Source organism: Folsomia candida, unplaced genomic scaffold (genome assembly GCF_002217175.1).
Source record: "Folsomia candida strain VU population unplaced genomic scaffold, ASM221717v1 Fcan01_Sc006, whole genome shotgun sequence".
NCBI lineage: Eukaryota > Metazoa > Arthropoda > Collembola > Entomobryomorpha > Isotomidae > Folsomia > Folsomia candida.
Window position 1 is genome coordinate 5,006,573 of NW_019091198.1, and position 26,610 is coordinate 5,033,182.

General features: G+C 38.0%; 2 protein-coding genes across 6 annotated transcripts in view; both read left to right on the forward strand.

The window, feature by feature from the left end:
• LOC110851122 (sarcolemmal membrane-associated protein) lies at positions 1-6,663 on the forward strand. Of its 2 annotated transcripts, none has more exons than XM_035852851.1 (17): positions 1-745; positions 925-1,062; positions 1,176-1,323; positions 1,389-1,476; positions 1,554-1,629; positions 1,718-1,885; positions 1,961-2,103; positions 2,187-2,587; positions 2,687-2,770; positions 2,853-3,007; positions 3,086-3,152; positions 3,725-3,840; positions 3,921-4,098; positions 4,181-4,304; positions 4,394-4,481; positions 4,571-4,702; positions 4,844-6,663. In XM_035852851.1, exons 1-17 carry the CDS (start codon positions 584-586, stop codon positions 4,916-4,918), a joined length of 2,343 nt encoding a protein of 780 aa, XP_035708744.1. In that variant the 5' UTR covers positions 1-583; the 3' UTR covers positions 4,919-6,663. The 2 variants fall into 2 exon arrangements, with proteins under 2 accessions (XP_035708744.1, XP_035708745.1); XM_035852852.1 differs by having other exon boundaries at positions 2-745; positions 1,410-1,476.
• Positions 6,664-14,653: 7,990 nt separating this feature from the next.
• LOC110851458 (filamin-A) overlaps positions 14,654-26,610 on the forward strand; it is a 47,529-nt gene continuing 35,572 nt past the window's right edge. For 3 of the 4 annotated variants that reach the window (XM_035852554.1, XM_035852555.1, XM_035852557.1), the window contains exon 1: positions 14,654-15,001. The gene's annotated coding sequence lies outside the window, so the exon portion shown is untranslated. The remainder of the gene's footprint in view (positions 15,002-26,610) is intronic. The other variant, XM_035852558.1, reaches the window with a different exon arrangement.

The following is a 26,610-nucleotide window of genomic DNA, read 5'->3' on the forward strand; positions in this document are numbered from 1 at the left end:
GCCAACTTCTTCTATCTCTACACTACACAAATACTATAATAAAACTTTACTCCTGTTGTTACTTGCTCCTGCTGCTGCTTTTATACATACACACTTGATTTGATGATTGGTTAACATCGGATCAAACTAAAGTTAAAGTTGCTCGTAAAATTAGAATTGTACATAAACTTGGTTTTAACTGGTATGAAAATCAAACTGATATGAAAATCCTTCAACTTTTCCAACCTTCTTTTCGAACGAACGGATCGCATTGTTTGTGAATTTTTCTTTGTGTTGTTCATTTAGGAGTCAAAATGTGAGGTGTTTTAGGAACAGAAATACACTGCTGACAGGGTATTCAGTCGTGTCAAGTGATAATGGTTTTTTAGACTTTAACCTGGCGTAACCTGATCATGCGAAACGATAATACGCTGATTGGTCATTAAATTAGTGGTAAAACTTAATGTTTTGACTGTTTGGGGAAGATTGTGAACGAGGAGGTGGTGGGGAGCGGGGAAGGCGAGGGAGGACATCGATCCCGAGGGGCGGAGGAGGAGGAGGCATTCGCGGGGTGTGGAGACGACCCGTTCCTGTCGTGACCGTGATGAGGAAATTGACCGAGGACGAGATGAGCGGATCCTCCTCAGACTCGGAACAGTCGACGTCCAGTTGTGTGACCGTCGGGGGTGGTTCAGGTGGTGGGGGAACTTTCAGAATGGCAGCCAAGGCAGTTCTCACCTGTCGGCCTAATTCCCATCCATTTCAGGTAAGGCTGAAGAAGGGTGTGTGAAAATATGAATTGAAACGGAAGGATGAGGAGGATGGGATTAAACGGGTTTCGTTTCCGTCCGTTGTTTGTGTGTCAACGTACATTAAAAGTTGTTTGTTTGATGTAAATATGCGCAATTTTGAAGATATGCATTCATATTGTTGTTGAATTTTTAGGAAAGAACACTTATCCTGGATCAGCCAGCTAAAATTGGACGGTCCGTGGCCAGAGCTAGACCAAATGGAAATAATGCGATTTTTGATTGCAAAGTCCTTTCTAGAAATCATGCCTTACTGTGGCATGAAAACGGAAAGGTAAGAGTTTCTCACGGTAGTTAGTTGCTACCGTGTAATTAAATTAAATCATCGACTTATTTGCTGTTTGTATTGATATTTAAATTAACTGTTGAATATCCTATCTGTCACAGTTTTTCCTTCAAGACACAAAGAGCAGTAATGGAACTTTTGTCAACAACCAACGGTTGAGTAAAAGTTCGGAAGAGTCTGCACCAAGAGAAGTCTGCTCAGGTGACATTGTCCAGTTTGGTGTCGATGTGATGGAAGTTAATAAAAAATGTAAGTGCATGTGAAGTCATTTTTACTGAGGTGAATCTAATTTAGTTTAATTAAACTAAATTAAGCTCTTGGCTTATCCTCTACAGTAACACATGGGTGTATAGTTGCAAATTTGCAACTATTCTTGCCTGATGGAAAAGAAGCTAAAGCTAGGTAACTAAACTAACTAAATGTAATACATTGTTTCGTTGGTCATTATGTAGATTATGTTTTGGTAATTATTTTTACAGTTCCTCCACAACATTACCCGATAAGGCTTCCAACACCCCTTTGCAGGATATTTATTTGTTAAATGGTTACGTTAAGGTTCGTCCATTCTTTATTACATATCACTGGGTTGAATGAAGGAATTTTGTAAACTTTAAAATTAAACTGCACATGTATCAATTTACAGGAAGGCATGCAAAAGGAGCAAATGATTGAACACAAATTGGCAGCAATAACAAAGCTTTTGTTGGCAACAAAGGAATCAGCTAATAGCAACTGGAAGGCTATGATAGAAGAAGACAGACTGTTGACCAGAATTGACATATTGGAACGCCAACTTGAAACTTCTCACAAGGTATTTATTTGATACCTTGATACCTTGAGTTATTTGATACCTTGAATTTTGACTGATTAAACTCGTTCTACGCAGTCCATGACAGACGAGAGGTTGAGAGAAGAAATAGTTCAACTGCAAGAGGACAAAGAAAAATATCAAACGGTTGCTAAAGAAGCTTTACGGAAATCTATGCAGGATAAGATGGACATTGCTAAAAAATATCACGACTTAGAAAAGTAATAATTTAAATTTTCAGACTAGTATAAATGATGACTTAAACTTTCTGTGTGTAACCATGTTATTTTTGTGTCGTTCGCAGAAACATACAAACTTATCTAAAGGAAAAGGAACTCTATAAACAGTTGAGTGAACAACGCAATGATGAATTGCAAGAACTCGCTGACAAATTTGAAAAAGCAGAAGAAAAATCTAAAGAACTGGAAGACGAAATTGCAGCGCAAACACTGAAGTACAAAGAAGAACTTGAAGAACTTAACAAAAAGTTGAAAGAAGGCGAAGATCTGTTATTAGAAAAGCAAAAAATCATTGATGCTTTAATTGCAAAAATTGATTCGAGAACCGTCATCTTAACAGCACATAATGATAACACGAAAGTGATTCTTCCAGAGAACGATAGTAACAAATTAATAGAAAACGACGAGTTAGCCGACGGGGAAACAGCCAAAGAAATTACCGAAAATACTGACATAAACAAGACGGGTAAAAATAATATCAATTTTATGAAGTACCAAAATTATGTTATTAGGCAATTACCACGTTTTGTCAATATTTTCTAACCATATTTTAACATTTCATCAGGTGACGTTGAGAGCATGACGTTTCAGTTAGTATCTGCAGAACTTGAAAAGAAAGAAATCCAAGCCAGACTCAGTCAAATTTTAAGTATGTCCTTCCCCCCATTTTGTCATAATAAATATATAATAATGATTGACAAAAAAGTAATATTTTAAATTGGAATTTTCAGCTCTGTTCGAAGATTTGAAAGCTGTTTCCAACAAAAGCCAGCCTTCTGAATATTTGTCTGAACTAATTGGGAAAGTAGACGGCGAAATTCATCAGATCAAGAATTTCATTCATGGAGATGATTCGATAAAGAACAACTACAACATAACGGAAAAGGTATAATTTGAATGGCTTTGAACACATTTCTCGAAAATTGTGATAAATTTAAAAGTTGTTTTATTTAACATTCCGTAGTTGAACGAGATCAACGCCGAAAACCACGTCAACCGATTAAATTCGGATGCAACCAATGGCGTTGAAAGTACGAATATTATAATTTTGGTCAACTGGGTGATTGGCATAATTTAATTTAGCATACTCTTTGTATGTATATATCCTTTGCGTAATTTAATACGTTGATTATTTAACGTATGCGTATACCCGGGTTATTGGGGCAAAAGGGATATTCAATAAGTGTTCATGTAGTAGCCGGGAATTAGTGGTAGTTGGTTGGGTTTGTTGCACGTGTTTTTTAATATTTTATTTTTATTTTGCTTTGGAATGTTATTTGCCTAGATAGTTTGACAATGGAAGTAGCTGCGGAGTATGAGTTTTGCAAATGTAAACTACTTCTTGTAAGAGGTCAGAGATGGTATTTTGAATTAAGCGTTGAATGTTGCATTCTGCATTCTACTTCATCTGCAGATTCATCAAAGCGAATCCTGCAAAATGCTGTGCTACTGTGATTAAGTTGACGTTTAATATTTTGTCTTCATGTCTCGTATATTATCTGTATATTTATACGTATGTAGTTTGTGATGTTTTCTTTTAAATGGGGCTTGCATTATATTTCTCTCGAGTATTGTGTAACAATTGTTTATCCTGTCATATCAGAATTGTTGGAGGAATCCCGGGACACGATCAAAGCTCTTCAATCAGAAGCCTCATTAGCTAAACGTCAATTCGACAACCTTCAAGAAAAGTATAGTGCTTGTGCCATTGACATTGAGGTACAAATTAAATTTAACTTAATTATGTAAAATATACAATAATTTTCCATTATTTTAATCGTCGATTATATTTCTTTCAGAAATACAAGAAGCAATTTGAAGGAGTGTCTGAAAATAACTCCGTGCTTGTATCTCGGCTATGTTTTGCCCAGGAGAAATTGGTGACATTCGAGCAACAAGATTCAGAATGGCGTGACAAGTTTATGAGTCAAACTGAGACACTTGAAACTAAAACGAGGCTAATTGAGTCTCTGGAAGGTATTCATTGCAAAGAGCTTTTCATTCAGTGTCTGATATTTAACTGTTATAATGTAACATTTCTCTAAAACTTAATCAATAGGTGAACTTCGTGCCTTGAAAAGTCCCAAAGTCGGCCAGAATGATCTCAACAGAGGGAAACAGAAACATAATATTGCACTTGAGGTGGCTTGTCAAACAATTCAAGATTCAGCTACTTCAAACTCGTAAGAATAGATAATCACACATAATAATACATGGCACAAGTTTAATTTGTGGGCTTTGTATAATGATTACCATTTTCTGTGTACTACAGGAGTGCTCTCCAATCTTTCAATGTAAGCAGTGATCTACTGAATTCGAGCGTAAGCTCTGATTCCGTTGCATCAGATCTTCAGGATAGGGTAAGCCAAATTTATTTGCATCTTTCTATCTTTCGCATTTATCTTTCGCAAGCGAAATTCAAAAATTCAAATTTCATTGCCATTTTCAGCTATTATCCACGGAAGAAGAGCTCGCAGTGTACAAACACAGGTTCAGCGAAAGTTCGGCTGCATGTGCAAAACTTAGTCGGGAATGTTTGGAGCTCCGATCTGAACAAGATACGCTATTTAACCAGTCAAAGGTGATAATAGATTTACTAGATAACGCATTACTGTAATATACTTACCTGAGTACTTGAATGCTATTAGTTTTTTTACCTTAATGTTCATATGGTTCTGGTTTGTTGTTTATTTTTACAAACTTTTTATATTTTACTTTACAGGTCCAGCTATGTTATATAATCCCGATAGTCATTCTCATTTTGGCCATTTTAATCGGTTTACGTCCGTCGTCATGAAAAGAATTCCGTCAAGATGAAGGATGAAGAATTGCCTAATTCAACTGCGGCAACTTGTCGTTTGGTGCCACTGAAGTTTCTGTTACAAGTAAATATAATAAGCTCGAGAAAATTTAGATATGATAACTTCCTAACGATTAAACTATATATTCTCGTGGATGCAGTTTTTCCACAATTTAAAAATGTAATCTCTGTATAGGATGAAAATTATCGTTAAATTCGTGTGTTCCAGCTTTATTTAATACCTGATGTAATCGCCTAAAGTCATTGATAACGTATTTTACAAAATTCATGTTGTATGTATTTTAGTTGCTGAAGAGTAAAGTGCCGTACAATCTCTCCATGCTAAAAAAATATATAATCGCGTTGTAGGTATTTTGTTAGTGTTCTGTTCCACTTGTCGTCCTCTTTATCGCTTTTATGATGGCCTTTTATTCGAAACACCTCGTTGCTTACTGCCACCGAGGGCTGATGATGCAGCTATTTAAACAGAAATCTTCATTCTTGACGTTTGAGTTCAACCAACCAACAATAAAACCATTACTGGAACAATTACACTTGCAGGAAGAAAATTTTGGACATTGCCCACTTTTATTGGCAAATCATTAATTTTATTACAAATAGAAATAACTTGTACCAGAAAATTAATAGTGTCAATCAGAAGAATGTTTATTGCTGTCATTTATTGTCAATATATGCGGATTATATTAATAATATGTTTCATCTAATATGGTACAAAATTTCTCTTACTTTAAATTTGGTACCCTTGAACAATTGTACAATGATTGTGACCGACATACTAAATTAATAAGTGACCTCAGTTTAAAGAATTTTAGTTCTAGTCCTACTGACACACTCATCCCATTTTATGTGCCCTATTAGAAAATTGAAGCGTATTGTATGTTATACATCCCTTGTTGCCGTTTATAACAAGGGTTCTAAGATTGTGTATTGCCTATGCTCTATTTTATATCCTTCTCATTAAGAAAACTATATAGAACGCTGTGTCATTTTCTCATTTTATGATGATCTGTTATTGAGTCCAAGGAAGAAAATCAGACAACATTTGTAATACTTTCATAGCAGGCCGGTACGCCATGTTGGGTAATTTGGAATACGCAGAACTATACAAAGAATTACATTCAGTTTAACCAGTCTGAGATTATAACTATGTAGTTGGGTAACACTTTTGGCCTGGTATAAAACTTTTGTAGCTAGTTGTACACAACTTCCTTGTGATTTATCGTTTACATAAATCGGGTTTACTGAAGCGAATAATATGCAAAACACACCCGTCGTAAAATACAACAGCGTTTGAAGTTATATCATTTGTTATGATTCAATTTTAATTCTACTTTTTTTGGCATGGAGGTTGTGCTATCTATCAAGGAGAATATTTTAAGCGATGGAAGGAAGTGACCTTGCATCATGATAATTCTAATTTATTATGCATGATGCAAATATGTGTTTTATTTTAAGTGAATGTACGAAATATATGTAAAATTGAACAAAATGTGACGAGACGTATGGGTCTTGTATGTCATTAAATTTACGTAAGACACTACTTTATAATTTATCTTCCCAACTGGGTCTGTGAACCGTAGTGGCGTGGGATGCATGACTAAAGTTTTTAAGGTGGTGAGTGAAATTCAAAAGTAAAAAGTATCGCAAAATCGCACAAATTACTTTTACCGCTGACATTTTACTGGAATAAATGGATCGCCTGTCCAATATACAAAATGTTACACTTCTGCATTTGTACTACTAATTTCTCCATACGAATTTTATCTCCCATTTTGGGATTCATTGCATCCCATCCTTTCGGTCTCGTGTTAAGGACCGGTCGGAATAAACCTCTGACTGAAGAGAACTCCGAACGCCTTTTTTTCCTCACTGATACGTACACTGATTTGATAAATTGCGTAGCTGAACACCATTGTCAATAGGGAAACGGTCGTTATTGCTCGTCTACAGCACATACATTGTGTGCTTGACCCTTGCGACCCTTAGATAGTCGGCTGGTAGAGTCGTTTACTATTGCGATAAAAGCAATTCTGACCTGCAATTTAATACAACATTAACCCAGCGGAATGGGGAATGTCGAACGTGTGAGCAAAGTAGAGGAAAGGACCACTGGACTGGACCGAGAAATAGAAAGTGGTGGTAGTTTAGTGTAATGTTGTGCAGAATCATGACATTCGAAAGTAATTGAGCCTACGTAGTAGCTGAGCTCTGTGGAGTGAAAGCTGCTCCGTCGGCTTCTCAGCTTCCAATGCGAAGACACGAACGACAGGACACTGCTATACATACATAAGTCGGTTGGAAGGGTCTGCTGCCTTCTTGCGCTGAAATTCCTTGAACTGGACTTATGACAATTGTGATCGTTCAGAGTTGCCAATTAGTACGGGTTTCAAGCGAATTTTACTGTCATTGTTACAGGATTCAACAGCAACATCTGCAGACGAAGGATTATTTACTTTCATTCGTGTCTGCATTCATACGTTGGCCAGTAGCTTAGAATCGGCTCATGTATTTATTTACTTCTCTCTGCAAAGACAGTGATGTAGCACCATGAAACAAAAGCATCGCGTCGTGTACTGCACGTGTATTTCTCGCTTTTTTGTCCGCATTACCATCATATTTCGGGCAAGATTGTCATGTTTGGTGTCGAAAAGCCACTGATTTGGAAAGCAAATGTAGTGTATGGCAACTGTAATGAACGTTCCCCTTGAGCTCTAGAGAAAATAATGGCGCAAGAATGTGTGGATGGATTGCAATGCTCTGTGGAGTAAGTACATACCAGTTGAGAGAAAGAAAGATGTGTATGTGTGTTGAGATAGGGATGAGACCGGGAAGCGGAATAGTCCTGTTATGTGATGGTAGTTGGTTGTAAAGAAACGTAACGAGAGAATTATAGAGGAAAAATGTACACTGGTCGGTCTCCTGTATGTGGAGTCTGTGTAGATCCAGATCCGATCCAACTTTCTCTTTCTCTCTCTTAACACAAATCGAACGTTGCGAGAGAAAGTAGAGTTTCGGATCGGAATCTAGCTCAAGCCCAGACTACTCACACGAGGAGGCCGTTTTCCCTGCTCAGCCAGCTTTCTCTGCTTTCTCTCTTTCTGGTGGACCACGGAGTTCCTGGGAATTTGAGGACAGTCGAGAAGCAACTGTATGACGGTGAGCAGCAGAGTGAGCGAGTTGGTTGCATTTTCCCGGAGTGATTCTTTCACTTTTCTCCAGCACAGCCTAAATCCGACGAAGCCGGTGTGGAATAGTGAGATAGAGATAGAAAAAAAGGTCCTGCTTGATCACTGCCTACTCTTTTTTCCCCCCACGCGAAACGTCAGAATTACATAATACGACCATCACAATTCCTGGGGAAAGGTTAAGGAGGATCTCCGAGGGGAAAGTAAGATAGAACATAACAGTAGCAATTTACGGTACAACTTTCTCCATTGTGCACACGCAATGCCACGATGGGAAGAAGAAGACAAGGAAGAAACTCACAATTCAATGTGATTATTGCTTCAAGAGAAAACAAAAAGTAGCTTCTTTCTCCTGCACTTCTGCCATTTCCTCATGTGTGTTGCTTTGAGAGTGAGGGACAAAGTGTGTGTGTTGTGGTTTCCTTACTCGGCGACTGGTTTGAGACAAAGAACAGACGTCGTTTTGTCCTGCCTGACACTGGATACATTTCCTCTTCCAGCACTGCTTTCTCGATCCCTCATTTAAAAGAAATCGGACAGAAAAGTGAAAGTGGTGGTTGAGTGCAATCAATTGAGGAGCCACTTTTTATCTGATACCGGCAACCACACCACCACCACCACCAGGCAGAAAAGACTTCCTCTTCAATGGTGAAGAAAAGCAGGCGTAATCAATAAAGCAAGTAATAGAAAGGATTACAAAATTCGGAACTCGGTGACAGATAGACATTGATATATTTCCATGGTCGGGATTAATATTAACATACCATTAATCAGGACCACGAAAGGTAAATAATAAGTATGAGCACGAGGCGTGGGAAAGTGGGAGAGTAAAGTGCTTCCAATTCTGGAAATATGAAATATTATCATATTTAATGCAAAGTTCAGCCCGAGTTTGCATGCATGAGTTGAGGAATTGAAAGAGTCGAATTAAATGAGAAGGACCATATCAGCTGTGCAGATATAATAATGATAACCCTAAAATTCTACGATTCGACAAGCAGCTTGCTCCTTTATAGACTCGTTTCACAAAGGAATTGAATCAATGTACAAATCGCGAAACGAATTTCACTCCTCTCTCCAGGTCAGTGATGTGATGCATCAGTAATCCGCTCGCCATTCCAATCCACGCCGAGAGTTGAATTCAATTGAGTTTGAGTGAATTTTTAGTGGACCAGTGGTCGAGATTCGGCAGAGCTTTCGCTTTTTATCCAAAAGTATTCTGACTGACCACTGCCAACTACATCTGATTACGAATTTTAAACCAAATCCAGATTACATTTCAAAGTTAGCTGAATTTCTATGCAAGAAATGTGTACCTACGTGGAAAGCAATTTCGTCTGCAATTCTATCCCCAGATAGAAACCAACCAAAGTGATGAATTACAGTGAAAGTTTCTAGAAACTGAAAGCCCTGTGGATTTCCATTTAATCCATACGTACCAATAGCAAACAACAGTCAACAAAATAGTGTACTTTCACCCAATACAATTTCATGTAGTCATCCGTCTTCTTGCAGCAGGTTCACACCACGAAAATTGAGTTACTACATCTGGAATTCATTCGTCAAGGAAAAGTCTTCAGAATTCCTCCCCTTCACTACACCTTTATTGTTCAAGTAATCAAGTTGAAGTCTGGGGTGCCAAGTCTACACTCCAATAAACTATGTATGTACACACATATGTCATAAATATATGTTTCACATTGTGAGCTTAATAGTTTCATGAGTTTGTTTCTTCATGTCGCAACAACTTTGTCGTGGCGAATTATTTGCGTCAATTCCGATCTATTTGTTTTACACTGGACAGGTGCTGACCATTCTATTATTATTGAGCGGAGTACAATACATGGAATAAAAGAATACGACGTGCAGTGGTGTTCGACTGGGAGGTAAGAATTCTTAAAATATTTGATGAACAATAGCGAATATAGCTCTATACATAGTTTCTAGTTGAGGATCTTCATATAACTAGTTGCTTAAACGTATTGTCGTCTCTTAAAAAATACATGTCATAGCCGGCAGCTTGTTATTGTGCATCGAGAATCCAACCAAATCCTATAGCATCGGAGGTAAAGTGAAAAGTTGGATGGGAGTAAACTTGTGTGAGTAAACTCGTATTTTTTTGTGCGTCTTCTAAACTTTTAACTTTTTCATACGTCAACAAGTTCATTTAAACTTTTGATGGGAAACAATCCATCGAAGGTTTAGCACAAATCCTTTTCTCTTCCCATTATTTTGGAACACAGCAACCTCGACCAATTATAATTAGTATTTGCAGTACAGGGCCTATACTGTACATAACGTCATTAGGGTTGAGTGAAATAATGAAGGAGACCTTCTACGCGACAACTTCGGACTATTAATTTACTTTGACGGATTTCAGTCTCCGTTAACCTATATTTCTGCATAGAGAGCGTTACACATTTATTCAATATATGCACGAATTTTCCACTTAGTGAAAATAAGATAAGATGAGCTACAACATTATCGAATACACTTTTGCACGCTGCGTAGAAAACTTTTGCTAATTCCTGCTAATGCTTCCGGACTTACCAATCGCTAAGACCGGTACGTACGTATATGCTCGCAGAAGATCTGTGAACGTGGGTAATTTATGCCGCTACTGGGCTTCATTTCATTCCCTTATTATTGGATCGAGAGTTCAAAACAACGTGAGTCGAAATCTCCGAGTTCGTCCATGAATGCATGTAGTGCAAGGCGTGTCATTTGCTGGGGTTTAACGTGTGAAAGAGTAATCGTTTTTATCGCCAGTTCTAGGCCTATGCTTTCAACAACATTGTGGTTAGTCATACGTCGCACATTACAAAAGAGCCTCAGATGGCAAATCTCATTAGTGGAAACTGTAAATTGTGTAGGGCTACGGTACGAATCCCACTTTTCTCCAGGTTCGTATAATCAATCAATTTATATTAATTAAAACTATATTTGATGCAAAAGTACTACTTTCGCCTTGGCTTAAATTGCCATTTCAGGCTCACCCTTTTAACTCTAAGGTTAAGACAGGTTGTTAAAATGGGCCCATTTATTATGTCCCTACTCCTTCCACTACATGTGACGTTGTGGTGCTGCTGCTGCTCTGGTGTTTCGTAATCCTGACATTATGTAAAACTAGGAAGATTGAACCAAGAATGAAGGAAGGAAGGTATGTTGCTCATCATTGTGTCGTCTACTCGTCTGTAGCATTATCAGTGATAGAGCGGAAAGACGGATACGCGAGGTGGATGAAGTGCAATGAGATAAGTTACGTTATGTATCCGCCATCCCGAATTCTATTCTTAGTTTAGCGTTGGTTTTCGCGCAGCGATTCCTCAATTGCAGTATGACTGCATTTAACTCAATTCGGTTTCGGTGCTGATCGAGTTGAAGATTCGTCAGCGAATTAAGTCAGCAAAGCAAGAAGCAGCGTCAACAAATACAAAGCAAACCGACCCTTTTGCTGTCTCAAACTTGGCTGAATAAAATAGAAAAATGGAAATTTGTGGTTTCGCTTGATTCGTTTTACTACTGCACATGGCAGGTTGGAAGATATTGTAGTGAGAGTAAAAGTAAAAGTTGGTGCTGCGCTTCATTTCACGAGGATGACGTGAGTCTTGGACATCTTGCTCAGAATTTACTCCAACTTACCTTCTCATCAGGAAAAGTTTTTCCGGTTTCGCATAGCCGGTTGTGTTGTCGGAAGAAAAGTGATGTCCAGTCGAATAGTGTTTCTTCGCGTGGTTTCAACTTTCGACGATTTGTATTATAGATCGGAAACGATATAAATAATATATTGAGATTGGTAGTCCTTGAACCTATTTAAGTGTGCAGCTAACCTCGCAAGGTTTGTTGCATATGCCTCCCGTAAAGTGATGCGTGGTTGGTTCAAGAAGAAAAGGAACCAGCAATTTGTGAAAACAATTTGTAATAATAATCTGTTCGGACTTCTGGATATTCTCAGCGGTAGTAAAACCAACAAATTCGCTTATCCCACGCCAATCCTCAAACCATGGGCGGAAGAAGAGTCCTCCATCATTTTGCTCCAACTTAGCTGGCTGACTGATGTTTTAAATTTATTCTTCTACATGAACATCATTTCGTCTTCAAAATAGTAATCCCCTCAAAGCGTGTTTACATATCACCCTCTTCCTCCTCCTCTCAGTGCTCATTTAAAAATTTACAAGAGAAATAGACCAACAAACTTTCCCCAAAGTGAAAACATTCAAGTCAAAGGATCACCTTAGAGGAGAAAAGTGCATATTTATTTCGGATCGTGTTTTATTCATTAAAAATTTAATTTTAAAACTTCTTAAAGAAGATGATGCCAAACTATTTTTAGTAGAATGCGTGGAGGGAATACGCGTAAAATGCACAGGTGGGTGGAATCCACTACTCTGAGTAATAAGTAATTTGGCCAATTTGGCGTAACGCACACAACAAGTATTTATTACGAGAGGCAATTTCACCCGGAAATTTCTGAGATGACAAAGTGCAGGTGGAGAGAAAGGTGAGCACTGTTGTTGGACTTGACATGTAGAAGTAAAGTACACAGGCAGCCGAACGAGGGGGGTTTACCACTTGACTGACTGGACTGGAGGGATAAAAGGTGGTGCACCTGGGGCCGGAATCCGTTCTTCTGCTGAACTCTGCTTCATGCAATATTCATGAAGCTACTTGAGCATTGTTCTCGCCCAGTCATGCCGAAAGTGGAACACACGGAGAAACTGCTCTTCAAAATTACTCCTGTAAAAAGTAGCAAATGAGGAAAGGGAGAATGTAAATGTGTTCAGTGTCAGTTCTCCTAAGGAATTTGCAAAGAAAACACAAAATCATGCACCTTTTCCACATACACGGAGATAAGCAGTCAGGTTCATACGTTCGAGGTATTTGTTGAGACTCACTCTGACACATGTACAACGTCTAAATTTAAATTAACTTAGATTGATAAAATTTCACTCGCTCGTGTACTTTCTTGATAGATTGTCAACTTTCTTTTCCACAAAAAAAACAACATGATAAAACCATGTCGGGTTGATGATGATGATTTCCATCGCTTTTTATACTCGTTAACTTTTTTATGTGTGTGGAGCTATTCATCATCATTGCTTTGCTACGGGCATGTGGAGGCATGAGGAGGAGGAGAAGAATGTTATTAATATTTGGAAACATCAGACTTTGGAGAGTTGTGACGTGAATGAAAGCACACAAAACAAATCAGTTTGTTTTCGACAAAGACGGACTTTATCTAATATTCTGTGAGTAGTGATATCAAATAAATGAAAGGCCTTTTCAGTCTCACTACTAGCACAATAATTCTATTTCTACAGAGTATGTACGTACGTACGTAGAAACGAGCGAATTCCCCGACTCTTTCCTACCCAAAAGACGCTGCAGTGTGATTGATTGATTAAATCTCTTGCTCCAAACAACGCGATTCAGATCTTAAAACAAACTAAGACAACTTTCTTTGTTTAGTCAACATTTATATTATCTGCAGTGCCACAATCTTCTTGCAGGGCGAGTGTTGAAATGAAATTTTGATTTGACAAACTTTGTCTCTCACGATTCTCATGCTTCAGAGAAAACTTTAGTATAATCGGATTCTTGGCTGGCAGGATGCTATGTCGTGATATACTTAAGTAAGAGACTGGAGGGACCATCACCTCTGATATTTCCTCTGCAATACAATTTCCTCTCGCTACAATTGTGCAGTTGTTTTGATTGTTTTGCTTAGAATACTGATGCCCGTTAACTTGATTTTCTCCCGATTCCAGAACATTTCTCGAGTTTGAAGTCTACCATAATAACCTAACCGTTGACCCAAACAGTCATTTATTAATCAGTAATTTAGCTGTGACTCGCATCGTTAACTATGAAAGTCAACAATTTCACGGTTGAATTTAATCTTCAATCCACGCAGAGTATAACATTGGTTTTCATCATCATTCACATTATGCGCTCGCATTCTCAGAAGAAGGTATCAAATAACAATAGGCAATGGTGCAGCAATAAAGATAAAAGTTGAGGATCACGATGTACAAGGAGATGCAGAATTGAACATGCCTTGCAAATTGGGCAGATAAGTCAAACATTCCCTTCTGACTCCTATTATGGATGTTTTTCATCCATCGCGACTATCACTTGGTCAGTACTAACTTGTTGCAAAAATATGTCACTTTGCTTAATTATGGTATGGGTGAAGGAACAGTGTAGTGTGTGCTGGTGGATAGTTGGCATGTGGCCTGTCGTGTCACATTATTCTCAAGAAGTAAATGGGATGAATGGTGGATGGATGGACGCTTGACTGATGTCACATCGCATCTCGTATAAGGAGTGAAGTCTTCATATTCTCAATTGATAGAATCTCAAATGATGGCCAATGATTTTGCGCTCCTGCTGCAATGCACTGGTCATTATTGGATTGTTGTTGCGATTCCAAATTTGACTCTTGGCCATTAATCATCTTGCCTTCTTCTCATATTCGCAAGTGTAGAGTCGGCAGTGGTCTCATGGGATAGTTGAAGACCAGGTCTCGGCTAGTGTGGTAGTTGGTTGGTATTTGTTCTGCAATAATTTGTGGCATTCTCAGAAATATAGAGCTTCATCATACTTATTCTCCACATTCATCTTACATACGTCATCATTCAGAGAATGTGAACGCTTCCATAACCCAACAAGATCGTGAATGTGAATCAGATTTGAATGAAAAGCAGTCGAATCACTCTTTACATTAGAATATTAATTCGGTGTGTGGTGTCTTTTTCATTTGTGGTTTGCATTTTCGGATCCTATTTAAATAGGAGGGAGGCAGGGAGCGGGTAGAATAGACACCGTGCGTGCATCGAAACCACGCTCAATTGAAGGAGAAACAAACCCCAGGGTAAGTAAAGCTGCTCTTTGAGTTTTAGTTCAGTCTTTATGGAAATTTAATCAAATTATTCTCCGGTTAGTGACTGTGGTGTGGTCTAGTTAAAATGAGAAATGGGTACGAGTTCATTACCAAAAGACACGAGACAAGTTGCGGAGGAGAACACATTTAATTAAATTAACGTGCCCTGTTATAGTTATGACCGTTTCGTAACGAGGATATGGAGAAGTGGGGAAAGTTGGAAGTTAAATCTCTAAAGGATTTGATTAGTAGAATGTATGGCAGCCACCAATAAGAATCATAATGCTTGGGACCCTTATCCACGAAATTATGTACATATATTCTCATCCTTACTCCTTGCTGGGTTAGTTTCTCTTGGATTTTACACAGTGACACAGTGCCAATGAATTTCTGAACTACCAACTTCCTGTAGAAATGGGGAAGGAAATTGGGTAGATTTCAGTCTAATCAGCATTATTTAAATTGCAATACATTCGCACAGCTACACTAAACAAACATTAAGACTGAACTTCCAGGGACACTTATAATACAAGGGGTGAAGCTGATAACGTTTACATGGACTATGGTTAAAGTACAACTTTGGAGAAGACTACGAACGGAATTATATATTGCAATTTCCATTAATTTTTAATTGTACTCGTCTCCTACATAAACCAGAGTTTCAAGCCAAGTTAAATCCAGCACAGAACTTTCTAAATGTGATTGTTTTCTAGGAGGCACGTTGGGTTATATTAAAGTTGGAAAGTAGCGAAAAGCTGATTTGTTCGTGAATGTTTCAACAGATTAAATGCAAGTTTTGATTGACTCGGAGTTGCTATGTACATAATGTCACGCTATATTTTAGCTGTGTTTAACGTCCTTCTTACCTCTTCTGCAAACTAGCTAAACTATTTAAAATTATGTTGCCAGGTCGCATAAATAGACTCAAGAATGCATGCATAAATTACTTAATCTGACACGTAATATTTGCACATAAATTGTTATTGAATATTGGAGCATAAATTTTATTCACAGAGTAAGCATTATTATCATTTTACATACATGATCATTAAAATATTTAATAAATAAATATGTACAAGATTTATGCTGGTATGTATTCATTTTGCCATGAAGATCTCTTTCAAGGTCTCCTAAATAGCGGAGAAATCATAGCCGTTGTAATAGTAATCGACTAGTAGTTGATGAGAGAAAGTTCCGTTGGGTTCAAAAATGCATGCGAAGCTAACCACACAAAGTAATCAAATTTCACTACATGACAAGCAACTCTGCATCCAACTACAATGCAATTCTACATCAAGTTCTGAGAGGAGCACAAATAACGTTCGTTAGCTTAATCATCATCGAAATCAATAATTAAACCCGAAATTTCAAATGGAAAGTTAAAAAGTAGTGCACATGTTATTCCCTTTACAGGAATCCTTTTCATCTTTTACCACGATTTTCCAACTTTTTATTACTTTCTTTTTAATTGCAACGTTATTCATCTCATACTTTTCACATTTAACCCTTTGCGATTTGAACTTGTCCATGAAAAACATTTTTTAATAAGATTCAAGATCTTTATGGCATAACGGCTTATAGAAAAGGAATTTGGAGTACACTTCATAGTAATGAATTGGATTTACACTACATTTTTTGTGAAATTTATTTATCTGGATTTGGTAAAGTTCATAAAACTCTTCAACTTTATAAACGAGAATGTGCCGGATTTCACATGCTCTTATCATAAGTCGTGTAATTCTCAACTTGGCAAAATTCCTTGCCCTCGTGTCCCATCTGCCAATAAATAATCTCTCGAAGAAATATTGGAGCAGGGTCCTCATGAATTTATTGCCGCATCAGTGAGAGAGATACCATTTCGTGTTACGGTGAGCGTTTTTTCTTACACAAGCAGCAGACTATATGCTCATATGAAAAGTGAGATTGTGCACTTTCTTGAAGGAGAAAGTAAGTAAAATATGAACAATATAGTAGTCTCGTGGAAATATGGAAATTATGCGATTATTTCACCACTTGTTTTTTACTGCCAATATCTTGTCTCGACTTCTCACTTATTTTGAAGATTGGCAAAGAGTGTGTGTAGCAGGTGCCCAGTTCACCTTTCTAATCATCTCGTGAATCAAAAAATTTTCTTCATTTCAACTTCCTAAACTTTCACGTCTGCTCGCTTCAAATGCATGCAAATGTTCCTGAATTTTCCGAAAATGTAAAACACTGCGACATGATGTCGCACTGATATAAATTAAACTTTTCATAAATTCCCGGCACAAAACTTTTTCTAAAAGTTCCAGATGAGCCGTTTGTATAAGCATTTGTCGTTGTCTTGTACAAAGTATGATATATTATGAACTTCAGCATTAATTTTAAATTTTCATGATCCTGGTGAGGTTGGTTATGAATGAGCATATTTCAGGCTGTCACAGCATAATCCATTTTCATTCTGCAAATACAAACTTTTCTTATGATTGCTCACTTTAGTAAACTTGTCCAGCCTCCGCAATCTAAACAATTTCTATTTGCAGCTTTCCATGAAAAACACAACATGCACACAATTGTCAGCCAACGAGTACTGGTGACATTGTGGGTTCAATAGAGGAGTGTTAACGTCTAATACGAAATTCTATTCTGTTCGGCACAAATTTCAAGGGTTGCATAATTTTGTAGGATTTCGTTTCGAACGAATCTGTAGCCCAAGGCTTAGACTATTGTGCTACATATTTACTACATTGCGTCAATCGGAGACCATCAACAATGCTATTCTATACTGCACTAATGTATTCCTCCCTTCCTTTTTTGGTGGAGGGCACTTTGGTGCATAGGGGATAAGTACACTGATATAAGATACGACTGGCGCAAATAAGGATTCTCCCCTTGAGTAACCCCAATTTAAAATTGCAATACGACCGGGTTTCACAGGAATGAAATCAAGCCTTCCTCAGATCTTTTTTTCCTTCAAAGGTTGGTCGTGGTGGTGGCTAACACGTCTTCAAACACTTTCACTTTCATCTCCTCCACTGTATGTTTTACTATTTGTTCCTCTGTCAAATTTGTCCTAGAATCAGGACATGGGCTCGCATCGAGAGTTGTAACAAGAACAATCGAATCGACATAAATGATTACACGTTTATCTGGCAACATCATTGTTGAAGATGTACCACGAATACTACCGATTCGCGATTTCATGATAAGTGTGAGAAGACAAAAACGTTTGGCAAGAAGAATCACGTACGATGATGAGACGACTTTTTTTCTTCTTCCGTTTACTGATTTTCTCTGATGCGAAAACAGTGAATTCAGTGAAATGTGTGATATACTTATTTTTATATACTTAAGCGAATGTGTACATATGTCAGCGTGTGTGTGTGAGAGAAAGTAGGCTTTCTCCAACTTGGTCACCTTGGTGATTTTATTTTTATCAGGATTTTTGCTGTGTTTGGTCAATTGCTTTCTTGCATCCGTCCATATACGTCCTCTCACTTGGATTGCGGTGGAGAATTTGTCTTCTAATAAATATATAAGAACCCGCATGGGGCCCAGATATAGGTCGTGTGTCCTTTCAATACACAGCCATGAAACCGGTAGTGGTGATAGTGGCTTTGAGATCATATTCTTGTACGTATCCGGTTAGAAGGGAAAATCTATTCGATTATTTTTCAGTTCTCTGCATCAGAGACTTGTACTTCTCTAGCTGACAAGTGCCCTGCACGACTGCTCTACTTGAAGGGAGCAATATTCGATTTCGATTTGAACCAAGAAGCTCTTAAGTTAACTTCACGTTTCCAAATTCAATATATTCTCTCTCAATCGGAAGCACTATGGACGGAAAAGGAAGTTGGTGGGTTGTTTGGTCGTGCCGACTCGCGGTCGGTGGTGTAAGGTGATTGGCAGCGAGATGGAATTGGGATTGCTAGATGAGCTATCAACCGCATCATTTCCCTCAGGCAACATATATACTTAAGATCCGGCATCTAATCAAACTTGTCTGGTTAAAACGACAAACCTTCTTTTTTTGCAACTATGGATATGTGTACCTTACGCTTATGGTTACACTTGCGAATGTCTGCTGGATCTGCCCGTATCGTAAAAAAAGACAATGCGTTTTTAGCTCTATTGATTTATTATGAAAATCCTCTGTGGAAGTAGTTCGCCCAAAAGTTGTCCCTTTGCAGCAGTTTATTTTTCAGTTTGCTTGCTTGTGTTTTCCACTTTTCGCAATGGAATTGAAGTCAGAGGAGCAAATAGTGAAATGGAGAGGAAGGAAAATGAATTGGTTGGTTGTCTCCATTTTTGTCGTTCAAGGAGGAGAAGTATTTTTGCGAAGGAAGAGTTTTAAGTTTAGACGGAGAAAGTATGCAGTAGTTGAGGGACGTATTGACTGCTTTATATGTAAATGACAGCGCGCAAGATAGAGTGCACGCCACGATAGGACTCCTCAAAAAGGTCTTTGTAAATTGGGAAATTCCTCTGGGAAAAAAGTTTGCAGAATAAAGTTGAAAAGTTGAAGTTGGATTAGTTTGAATTTTTAATTTAGAAAGCCATGTAGCATAACAGAATCATAAGTTTAAACGACTGTGTTGCTTCTCATAGTTGTCGCTTTACCAATTTTGCAGCCTAACTATGCGGAATTACTTGAACCATTGTTTTTTAAAAGGGATAAATAGAGAAAATTTCGTATAATTTGTATGAGATTGTGACATCTGGAGTGCAAAACGCATCTTTTGCTGATCCAGTGGAGAATATTAGGAAAATATGTCTCATAGGGTGACTCATGGGACAAATGGACGATTGCAGTTTCTTAAAGTGTTGGATTATAGAATTTGATGGGGATGGCCGAGCCGGGTTGTATGATACATATTTCGCAATCTGTGTTGTAAATTTCTCAAAATTTCCAATATTAATATTTAACGTATAGAACGTTGCGTCCGCTAAATTTTAAGTGCGTTCATCGCAACATGTTTCATTTAATGCTGGATGTCGTACTCGTAGTATTATTATATCCGTCGTGGATGAAGAACTCTTGTGCCGCTGGGTCAGGAAAGAATTTTTTGGCACTTTCTTTTTGGTTTTCTCACAGGAAATTGACTCTTTCATTTCACTCGATTTCGCTCTACTGAAATTCTCCAAGAACTCAACTCGAATTCATGTTTTAGTGAATAATCGACCCGGTCTGGGGAAGAGGCGAGGGCACTTAAGTTAGTCTCTCTCAGACTGAAATCTCAACAGAGACAGCAATGCGATGGAGTAACTTTGTGTCTTTATTCGATCCATCCTCCCTGGATTACAATTGTGTGCAGAAAGATAAAAACGAGACAAAGAGGTTCAAGTGTCTTATTCAGACTCGTTCGACCCTGTTTGGCTCTTACACAATGAACATTGACAACCTTGTATTAATATTAATTCATACATACATCCGAGCATCATCGATGATAATGTTTAGCTGGCACTGACGTAACAAATGAGCATTTATGCGCATATGCTTTCAAAATTTAAATATTGTAAATAGATATATTTTTAGCCTTCGATATAAATTGTCTCGTATCTCTTGATATGCATATCGATTTGGTATATTTTGCACGGAATACTGTAATCATAGAAGTGAGCAAATTAACTAAGCAGTTGTCCAAATCCAGAGTAGGTTGAAATCTGCAATCCATACATTCTTAATTTTACCACAAGTCTAGAGTTATAGCTTAATTACCGCAAAATCTCTACCATCTTAGTTTCAAAATGGAATTATCGACAAACGTATTTGGAATGAGACGACCTTATGCTTTCAGTCGTCGTCATCTCATAAAGAGGTAAACTTGGCTCTATTATTAAGAATCTAATCACACCAAGTCACACAATACGACAAAGATCTCGCTTTGACTTTGATGTTAATTCTTGCAACAAAATTGAATTGATATAATAAACAACGTCCGATGTGATACGAGCAATGTTTCCTTTTAAGAAAGACGATGTCAGATTCTTCCATATCTGTACATGACTCGTTTTAATTTTATGGCAATACCAGCGAAGGTTGACCAATTGCCATTAACTTCTCGTCTATTTGGCAATGCATTCAGTGTGTGCACTTTTGTATGTACTTCAACAACGAGTCACTGTATCTGTACAAGAAGCCAATTTTGTCTATGTAGGGTGCTATGTACATACGTACGTACTTTCATACACATTTGTATAATCGAATGTTGAATGACGCATTCATTTTTCTCGTTGAAAATACACAAGTCTCAAAGGAAACTTAATCTTTGTACGATGGGGATTGATACGGATTCAGTTTTCTATAAAATGTGGAGGACATAATAGTTCAATTGAGTTGATCCTAACGGGCTAGCGAATGGGTGATTCCTTATATGACAAAAACGTCGGCCGCCTTAAGTGGTGTTTATGCTTCACGTCACCGTCACGTCCTCCTCCAAATCCGATTTTTTGATTGGTTAAAATTTTTAATTGTCGTAGTGATAATTTCAATCAGCCAATCAAAAAATCGGATTTGGAGGAGGACGGGACGGTGACGTGAAGCATAAACGCACCTTTAGACGACATTCTCAAAAAGTGTCGTAAATGGTGTTGTCGTTTGGCTGAAGAGGTATGTATGTAGGTAACGATGACACGGGTAAGTAAGTATGCAGATCAAGTGACTGAATTCGAGCAGTTGAACTAATTCATTTCAGCCCACTGAACCTTTATTGTATCACCGAGTGTGATTCTTTTGGTTATCATGTTCCACGGTAAAGCTCGCTCAGTTAATAAAACTGTATGTACCTTTGGAATTGAACAAGAGAAAGTAGTCGGTCCTTTATGTGGTTTTAGGGCACTTCATCCCCCCACAATTCAAATCATTACATTTCATGCCCAATACATTGAATTCCCCACATTTCATACCCACCATTCATTTTGACAAATGAGAAAAAAGATGAATAAATGGCAGCTGCATCTTTCTTCTCAACATTAGTAAAAATTTAATCAATAATCCAAACTTAAATTACTAAAAGTAAGAAATAAAGAACTGAATAATAAAATTTATACGTATGTCGACAAGCAAGATGAAACTGCCATTTATCCTATTTATTTCACATTTATCAAAATGAATGGTCGACACGAATTGTGGGGAACGAAATGCGCATAAGGGTATGAATTGTGGGGATTGAAGTGTGGGGTATCCGGACACCCTTAACATACAGGTGCCCGACATCACCGTTCACAATTCCAATCCAATTGAACCAAGTAAATTTGCACAGGGGGGAAGACAGACGACGTAATTCCGTTCCTCATATTAATATCTCTCCTGCTACATGTACATATGAACACACGAGTCTGTTCTTGGAAAATAAATGATCTAAATTATATGACGACTGACTAAACTCTTTAATCTTTTGAGTATATAGTGGTCGTCCTCCTCCTCCCCTTGTTACTCATAGATACGTATGCTACCCACAGGAATCCTTTACATTTTATTGTCAATAAGCTAAATCTCCCACTTGCTAATTCCATTTCTCCTACAAGGACAGAACTCGACAGAGTCTGCCGAGTTGGGCTGCTAGAAATGGGGAGAGCTGAATTGAAGTCGAATGAACAACTGAACGCACAGGGATCGTGATTTGATTTTACTCTGCTTCTTGAATTCTGATTTTCGCGAGTTCTTCTTCTTCTTCTTCCTTTCCTCCCCAGTTTATAAAACCACCAAACACGGATGAACGTGCGTTTTTGTTGCATCAAGTGAAGACCTCAAGATTAACCGCATTTAAAATTCTGTGCATACTCAAGGCCTCCGATGCTGATGGTATTTTGTAGTGAGAAGAATGCTAAACTCGAAATAATTCCGACTTAATCTGTATAGCTTTCTGTACCTCAACTAATGACATCAATTTCGGATTCCTATTTGTGATTTATTAGATCAAATTTGTATGCTGATTTGGGAACAATACGAATCCTGCGGCATGGTTGAGTACTTTCAAAACTTGTAACAAGTAGTACAATTTGCATTTTTATGTCATATAAAGCTCCAAATATTTTACTTGTTTGTTTTTTATTATGTGCATTTTATGATGAATTTTAGTATCAAAATGTCATCATGAGTGATGGAGTGTCGAGAGAGAAATTTACTTACAGAGTTTGGTCAAACGACCGAGTCACCCGCAAAGTCCAGTGGTAAAGTCATCCCCGTATTTCCAGTGATCCATCTCTCAACCACACCCACACAGTTTAAATTGTCACAACGAGACAAATAGCTGGAATCTAAACCGAGTAAAGTTTATGGATAGCATTTAAATGTGAATCACTATACTTGTAACTTCTCAATCCACGCGGGAGGCAATGCATGGCAGAATTTCGTGCATATATTTAGAAACGGATAACCCCCGCTTTCTCCTAAGAAACAGCTACAAAATCTACATAAATTGTAGCAGTTTTAATTTAGCAGCATTTATCATGCTGAGCTGAGCGACGAAGCAACTTTCCTTGTGTCTCAAATCATTAGCTGTACATGGGCAAACTACATATGTTTTCTTCATGCAGATGGTAACGATAAACAAAAAGGATCATTTGGAAGAATGAGGAAACTAAAAAAATGCCTCTTCTTCCGTGAAGCATGTTTATGACTTGGTTGCTTTCTCCTTAGAATACATTTTCTCAATGTTCGTATTTTTATGAGCACGAGGACTAGATGACATTACTTTAGTCATAAAACTTTACTTGTAGGCCCTCCGCTTAATTTAAGGTAGGCAGAGAGTACATTATCGGAGAACAGAACAAGAATAAAACTAAGATTTACGATTGTTCTTCTATACATTTTATACCCGAGTAAAATAAACCTGTAGAATTGTACAGTTCACTTGACATTTCCAATTTTGCTTTTATATTAGTTTAATCTTGATCTCAAAGTATTCCCAAAAGTTGAGTCAGACACACAATTTTAATTTTAATTTCTTCATCACGGTATCAACTTGTACGATTGATAACCTAATAATTTCAGTCCCACAAATCTCAGCGTGGCATGAGCCCGAGACCCCGAAGAGTTCCATAGAAATAAGTGTAATCTTCTCGAATCTCGCCCAGAAATAAAGCGAGACCACGGCCACGACAATTACATAACTGCCAGGTTCATTTACTCTCCTCATACTTGAAATGAAACGACTTCACTTTCACAACTTTTGCATCTTTACTTGCCTGCCCGGCGGTGAAAGTTTAGTTTGCTGGATGACTAGGACAGAGAAGTGAATTAAGCAAAGTATGTATGTAACCATGGTGGAAGAGGCTGAGACCAACTTGCTGATTCATTCTTTCTCTCTCACTTTCTCTCTCGCACTGCTTACTTCTGCATCCACGAAGGTACTTCCAATAAGTGCAAAGTTCGTCCAGGCTTCCTGCCTTGTCGAACAACCTACTTCTTCTTCTTCTTCTCCTCCTTGGAAAGAAACTTCTTCTGGGAATGACGAAACCACAAATAAAGCTGAATTCGTTAGAGAGATGTTTGAGGGTGGGTGGGTAATACGGTGGGACACTGTGTGCTTAATAATTAGTGAGGATTTAATATGACTCGAGTTCAGAGTTCAAAGTAAGCCACCACACCACCACCGCCGCCGCCACAAGGTGACGAAGTGACGGAAAAGGACAAAGGAATTCAAAAACTTAATAAGCTTGAGAATATTCCTTAAGACAAATGAAATTGAGATTCGGTCGACTCATAAATTTTTGACGAAAGTATTTAATTATCCATATTTGTTCAATGGTGAAGTAAGTGCAGAAAATTAAATTTTTCACTGTCATACTAAAACAGTTGCATAATAAATCGTCACAGTGGAAGACGTCAACACATGGAGAGAATGCGCAAATAAATATGTAGACACAGCAGTTGGTGGTATTATATGGATGGTGGTTGGTTTTACGCTTGCACCATCTCGTCCTCTGTGCTAAAATGAGCTAAAAAGGTATGCACGTTTCAGAATATAAAGATCCAGTTAGGGCACGAATGACAATATAATGATCAACTTTTTTTATATTGTCATATTTTTTAGAAAATCCATATACGTAGGTACGCATATATTTGCACCAGGTTTTGACAGTTGTACATGAAAAATGCGCAAAATATTAAATGCCTGCTTGGATGGCTTGGCATGAATATGTATTTAAAGTATTCAATCACTCTCGTTTTTTCCCTTTTCACCAGCAGCCGGGTTTGTGTATGCGAAGGGAGAAAGTACAAAGAGGAAAGACGACTTGAAAGAGAACACGTAAAGAATTGTTACTGCACGAAAGAGCTGCTGCATGCTTTCCTTCTGGCGAAGAGTTTTAGTTGTGAACTGTAAATTTCATGTTTTCTCATGCTTTCACTTTCCTCTCCCAGCTCCTGTTTGCCAGTCGTTACTGAGCCCATTTGCTTATACAAGTTTTGTTTGGGATCATGGTGGTGCTGGTGGTGTTGAAGAAATTGGACCCCGCCCTCTCATGATGAGATCATTGTGTTTGCTCCTTGCAACTCAACGACTTGTAGAGATGAAATGGAGATTATCAAATATTTGTTTATCTTGGTTGGTTAGCAGAGTTTTAATCATATTCTTCCACTCTCCAGAACGGAAGGAAATCATGTAATGAAATGGATGAGGAGGAGATTCTTGTCCGTCGCTAATAAGTATGCGCTCAAGTTGCCGTCCGACGAGTGAAAGTAGACCTGGAATTATTTAAATAGTAATAAATCTCCGGTCCACTCGGCGCATTTTAACGAGGCTGGTTATGTCGGTAATTACGGATATTTATAACTCGTAATTTTTTAGGTCTGTGCAGCATAAATTAAGCGGTGCAAAAAATGATGTAAATAATCAACATTAAGAAGAAGCTCACGTAGATAATAGACACACAATTATTTTCACTTCTTGGACCAGATGTGCTTAGCAAAGTGGAGCTAATAATGCTTCTTCTGTTGTAGTTTTAATGCGGATCCACGACCACTTTCAAAGAAAGCATATGATTAACAATCAATGTGAGTCAAGCTGTTAGTGCAAAATAACTCTTTCGGGTTTTCTCTGTACAAGAAATCCCCGACCGGAAGGAAATGGGATATGTTCACGGGTTCATGCCTTTAACATTTTGTAGAGAAAGAAACAAGGGACAAAAACCGTTTAAAATGTAAGACTGGAGCCCAGATGTGTCATATCCATTTAAAATGCGCCAGGCATGCTGCCTTGTGCAAAATATTTTTGCATGGACGGTTTTGCAAACTATGTACACTACTACTACTCGTTCTGTTCTATCAAGGAACGTGTTTTAGTATGAAGTAACAAAGAAGAGATAATTTAATGGGCTTTCTAACAACAAAGTCTGGATATTTTTATCCAAAGAAATTACTCTGAACTTGCGGCATTCCTTATTATGCCGTCGTTCCAGCCTCTGATTACTATTGAGGGAAGGAGTTGCATTAGGTATGCTGCATAGCTCAGAGAATGATGCAATGCAAAAACAATCCGGATTTCCATCCCCTTTTGTCCTCAGTGACGTGAGACTCAAATCTCCTTACAGATTATTATTACTCACAAATAATAAATGAAACATCCCAACGCAGCGCAACGTAACGGCTTCCAGCAGCCATCCTGTATCGTCGGCCT